Below are 5,681 nucleotides of genomic sequence, written 5' to 3'. Positions count from 1 at the left end.
GTGGTCCATATTCACGTGGAAAGCATAGTACGTGCATGAGAACAGACAAAATCTATTCATTTCTGCCATTTTCATCTTTCTCTTTGAATCAAAAACAAGCAATCATTCATCAGCTGAATGTTTTTTTTCTTATTCTTTTTTTTTTTAATTTCATGTGTCAGTTGAAGATTCTTTATACTTATGAGAGAGAAAAAAGATCTAAATAATTTATGTAAAAGGTTTTCAGATATATGACTGAATGAGGATTGACTCTGTTCAAAGATGGTTCAATCAGTATGTTTAAGGGAAGTTCAACTTTGTAAAAGATACAAATCTGTTTTGGAAAGTAGCTAAAACATTTTGTTATTATTTATTTTGTGTTTTTCTTATTTGAAGAAATGTTGTGACCTAGCAAATCAGAATGCACACTGGAGCAAACGTTTTAGTTGAAGAAAAGTTAGTGAAACCAGATGTAACATTTCAAGGAAGGGCCAAAAGATCAATGAAACAGTCATGAAGCTAACTATATACAAATACAATACTTATCAGAGGTTAATTAATCACCTTTTCCCATGAAGTAATAACATAATAACACACATCAAATGGTAGAGACTCAAGCTAATTCCCTTCTATCCCTTAAAAATTTGAAGCGGGAAAGAAGGAAAAAAATCTTGGGGAGTTGCATCATCTTCATTCCTTCTTTTTTCATTTGCCCCCCATAAAGAATCCTCTCTTGAATGTTACTGAATTATATTTGTTGTTGCCTAAAGCTAAAAAGCTTTGCTTAATTCAGGAATCAGGAGCTTCTTTTATGCTCATATCTACCATTTCAACTGAATCAAAGCACACATCTTCAGTACCTATAGTAGACTGTGAATCCATACCTGACCCTGCTTGGATTTCTTTAAACATAACCAAGACTTGAATCATATTGGGACGCCGCCGCGGCCGATAATCCAAGCAAGCAAAGGCAACGTTTAAATACTGCACAAGCTCAAGTTCAGGGCAAGGATCCTCTTTCCTGAGTTCAGGATCAAACACATCACTTTTCTTGAGTTTGGCATGCTGTTTAACCCACCCCACAAGGTTGTCATCGCCAAAATCAGTTGAATCCGTGGCCTTCTTCCCCGTAAGAAGCTCCAACAGAACCACGCCAAAGCTATAGACATCGCCATGAGTGGAACAGCGAAAGCTGTGATAGTATTCGGGTGGAACATAGCCGGGTGTTCCGGCCAGTGTGCTGACACTCAAATGTGTATCCACGTTACTCATAAGCCTAGCCATTCCAAAATCAGCAACTCTGGCTTCCAAATTTTCATCAAGCAACACATTGCTTGATTTCATGTCTCTATGAATGATGTTTGGGTTACAAGTATGGTGAAGAAAAGCTAATCCTCTGGCTGCTCCCACCGCAATTTTCTTCCTGGCCGCCCAATTCAGCTTGATCCCTGCTTTCTTCTGGTCATGCAAAATATCCAGGCTCCCATACTTCATGTATTCATAAACCAATAGCCTCTCCTCCCCGACCTTGCAGTAACCGAGTAGAGGAACCAGATTCTTGTGTTTAATTCTCCCTATTGTTTCCATTTCCGCAGTGAATTCTCTGTCCCCTTGTCCACTGATATGGATCAGTTTCTTGATGGCCACAACACTTCCATCCTTCAATTGGGCCTTATACACCACGCCGAAACCTCCCGAGCCGATGATGCTGTCATCATGGAATCCATTGGTAGCTTCTAAAAGATCCGCGAATGTGAGCTTCCGAAGCGGCCGCTGCTCAAATGTTTCAAGATTTATGCTGAGTGCTTCGCGAGCGGTAATCATCTTCCACCCTGCATTGGCCGTCCCCGAATGAGATCGACTGTCAACGTAGAAATCAAGCGCAGGCTCCTTCTTCTTCCTCCTTTTTCGCGTCTCGATGGCGATTATAACCAAAACAAAGAGGCAGAAGAGCGAGGATAGCAATCCCATGGCCACATTCCCTACAAGTGTAACCTGTCTTCTATGAGACTTGTGCCGCTGTCCATTGGCGCCGGATGCAGAGTCGTCCTTACACGGAGCCAGAGGAACACCGCAGAGTCCGGAATTGTTGAGGAATCTGCTAGCCGGGAAAGTATAGAATTGTCCCGACGAGGGAACCAGTCCGGAGAGAAAGTTGTTGGACAAATCTATCTCCGTGAGAAACGAGAGGCCTGCCAAGCTTTCAGGAATCCGTCCTTCAAGCCTGTTACTAGAGAGATCAAGAATGCCAAGATTCTTCAACATTCCAAGATCTTGTGGGATGTTCCCGGATATATTGTTGTGACCCATATATAAAATGTATAAGTAGTTCATGCTACCAATCTCCTTAGGAATACTACCAGAGAGCATATTGTGCGAAACATCCAAGAAAATCATTGAACCGTTGTTGTTAAAAGTTGGTGGCAAGAGCTTACCTAAGCTACCTTGATAAACCCTGGTCACATTCCACGAGTTCCTACTCGAAATCCGGTTCAGCTGCTCCTGCCTGATCCCTGCAAATTCCAGCAAACTCCCTGCCCCGTGGAACATCTTACTGCCATCGTTCTTTATGTACACAAAAGTCTTCCCGCTGATGAAGTTAACGGCTATCTTGCCAGATTGTTTGAACAACTCGGCAGGAACCGAACCGGTCAGCGAATTAGTATTCAAATCCAACCATATCAAGCTGTGACAATCACCAAGCTCCGGCGGAATCCTCCCAGACAACGAGTTATTACTCAGCTTAAGTATAGCGAGCTTCGAGAGCCGGCCAATAGAGGCCGGAATCTCCCCTGTCAGACGGTTATTTGAAAGAGAGAGCCAACTCAAGTTACCACAGTTGCTTAGGCCAGAAGGAATCTCACCACTCAACTCATTGAAATCAAGAATTAAATTCTCAAGAGGCTTAACATTCGTTAACTCTTGTGGTATCTCCCCAGTGAGCATGTTCATCCAAAGGATCAAATCGCGGAGTTCCGAGAGGGATCCTAAACTTGAAGGGATGGTGCCCTTAAAGTAGTTAAAACTCAAATCCAACGAAACAAGCTGAGAACAATTGCTGATTGTGGATGGAATAGAACCTGATAACATGTTATTTGGCAAGAACAGTTCCTTCAAAATATTCCCAGGATAATCGCAAAGTCCTCTTGGAATTGAACCTGAAAAGTTGTTAGAACTCATATGCAGCGACTCCAAACTCGCCAATTTCGACAGTGACTGTGGCAAGGGACCTGAAAACTCGTTGAAAGAAACAGAGAGCTTCTTCAGGTTACTCATACCGGCGAAGGTCTCCACCGGAAACTCGCCGGAAAGCTTGTTCCGGGATAGAACAAGTGAATTCAACAAAGAACAATCGCTAAGTTCAATCGGAATTGTGCCGGTGAGGTTGTTCGACGAGATATCAAGCTCCACGAGGCTCGAACACAGCCCGGCGACCTTCACCGGGATCTCCCCCCAGAAACTGTTTCCAGAGAGATAGAGGAACTGCAAGCTCCCGGCGGGAAGCAACGGAACCGCGCCGGAAAACTGGTTATTCGAAACGTTTAAGTAGGTGAGGTTCCCGCAACCGGAGAGAGCACCGGCAACGTCGCCGGAAAACTTGTTTGCTGATATATCGAGGTACTCCAAAGCAGAGCACTCCCGAAATGAAGGAACAAGAGAAGAGAAGTTGTTTGCTGAAATGTCCAAACGCTGCAAGTTCCGGCAAGCAGAAAAATCAAGTTCTCCCGTGAGCCTGTTTCCTTTCAGAGCCAAGTAACGAATCGGATCGCAACCGGACGAGACGATCCATGGCATAACGTCGGGACCAGAAAGCTGGTTGTAAGAGAGGTCCAACACCCAAAGATTCAAAGAACTTTGCAACGACTTGGTAACGGTTTCGGTGGATACGATGTTGTTGTTGGAGAGGTTGAGGTGGTGCAAGTTGGAACATGGAGCGAAGAAGTTGAAGAGTTGGTTGAGTTGGACGTTGAGGCCGTTATGGGAGAGGTCGAGTGTGGTTAAGGAAGCGGTGCAGGTTGGAAGTGGAGAGAGGAGGGAGGCGGAGAGTTTGGTGGAGGAGAGGGTGAGAGAGATGAGGCTGTGGAGGGTGAGGAGGGTGGCGGAGACGAGTGTGAGGTTGGTGGAGAGTGGGAGGGAGCTGAGGTCTATGGAAGTCACGTGGGAATGGGTGCAGGTGATTCCGGTGAAGGAGCATGGGTTGTTGGAGGGGAGCCACGTTTGGAGGAGTGATGGGTTTGGGAGAGAGGTTTTGAACCTGATGAGTTGTTCCACCTCTGAAGAAGAAGAAACAGAGGGGTGATAATGGAGGGAAAGGAAGGTGATTGTGGTTGTTAAGAAGAAGAGTGAGTAGTGGTGGTGGTGACCGTTCATGGTGGTGTATGGTGGTTTCTTTTATGTGTATGGAGGGTGTGAGTGGTAAGTATGTGGCTGTGTGAGAGTGGGCAGAGACAACTTTTTCTTTGGTTTCAGGGTATGAGGTGTGCCATTGGAGACTGAGCCTGGGAGCTTCAGGTTCAGGGGCTGAGAGAGAGTGAGAGAGAGAAAAGTCACTTTTGAGAGACTCAGAGAAAGGGAAGAACGAAAAAGGTAACTATACTCTTGTGTGAGTTAATTAAATTAACTGGTCTCAGAAAATTAAAATTCACTGGCAAGAGAGGATATATAAAAAATTATGACGACTAATGTTCGGAAATTATTTTTTATTAATATTAACTATTTTTTAAAATTTATTTATTTATTTTTAATTTTGAATTATATTTTAATTTTTTATACTATATATTATTAATTCTAAATCATAAATTTAAATATTAAAATTAATTAATATTAGATAATTAAAAATATAATTCATGGTATAATAATTTAATAGCAAATATACAGGCAATTTTAAATTTATATCGTCGTCGTGTGAAACGGAAATAAACAAACATGAGATAATGCACCTTTGACTGTTGCTGTAGTGCAGTAGCAGCACCATTAAACTTTGCCTCTTCTTTTCCGAAACACTTACCAAATTTCGTTATTTATCAAGTTGAAGAGTGGACACATGTCACATGCAATGTCACTTTCATAGATACAGTGATGCAGTGACATATCTAATCCTATCAATTTTAGGCTCTTCTTTTTCTCTTATAAGAATATTTATTTATTTATTTATTTATTTTTAAGAAATGGCAGGGGCAACATAATTCAGTAATATTAATTAATATTTTTAATGAACACTTTACGGCTAATTTTTTGGAATATTACAACCAGATGAGTGTAATATATTGATGTTATATTAATTTAGTATAATGCATTGATATAAAAGTTTTTAATATCATAAAATATGGTGACTAATAATTTTAGGTAAAGACCAAAAATTTTTGAAAATAAGACTAATAATTTAAAATAAGACAAAAAAAAAAAATGAGACTAATAATTTGAAGTAGGACAAAATTTTTTTAAAATCTCTGCAACCATAAAATCGCTTTTTATTTTTAATATGGAGGAAAGTGTAGGGTGATACAGCGTTGTGGAGAATAGGAATGTTTTCTCTGTATATGATGTTAGGAGGCTGAAATCGGACCGAAGAATTTAGAGCAAAGAATTTGGACGGTCCGATTAGAAGGGATTTACAAAAAAATAATTTTTTAATAAAATTTGTAGGGTTCGTTCTTCATTTTAAGAAAAAATAAAAAAAATAAAAATTGTAAACGGAGGGT

The 5,681-nt window shown here is 41.0% G+C and overlaps 1 protein-coding gene across 1 annotated transcript; it reads right to left on the bottom strand.

The window, feature by feature from the left end:
* On the bottom strand, positions 437 to 4,582 carry LOC107631146 (protein BRASSINOSTEROID INSENSITIVE 1-like). The gene has a single exon (XM_016334491.2). The coding sequence runs from the start codon at positions 4,348 to 4,350 to the stop codon at positions 769 to 771; it is 3,582 nt and encodes a 1,193-aa protein (XP_016189977.1). The 5' UTR covers positions 4,351 to 4,582; the 3' UTR covers positions 437 to 768.

The sequence above is a fragment of the Arachis ipaensis genome, chromosome B03, assembly GCF_000816755.2.
Source record: "Arachis ipaensis cultivar K30076 chromosome B03, Araip1.1, whole genome shotgun sequence".
Lineage (NCBI taxonomy): Eukaryota > Viridiplantae > Streptophyta > Magnoliopsida > Fabales > Fabaceae > Arachis > Arachis ipaensis.
Note: the sequence above shows the minus strand (reverse complement) of the source record. Positions and strands in the feature narration are given on the sequence as shown.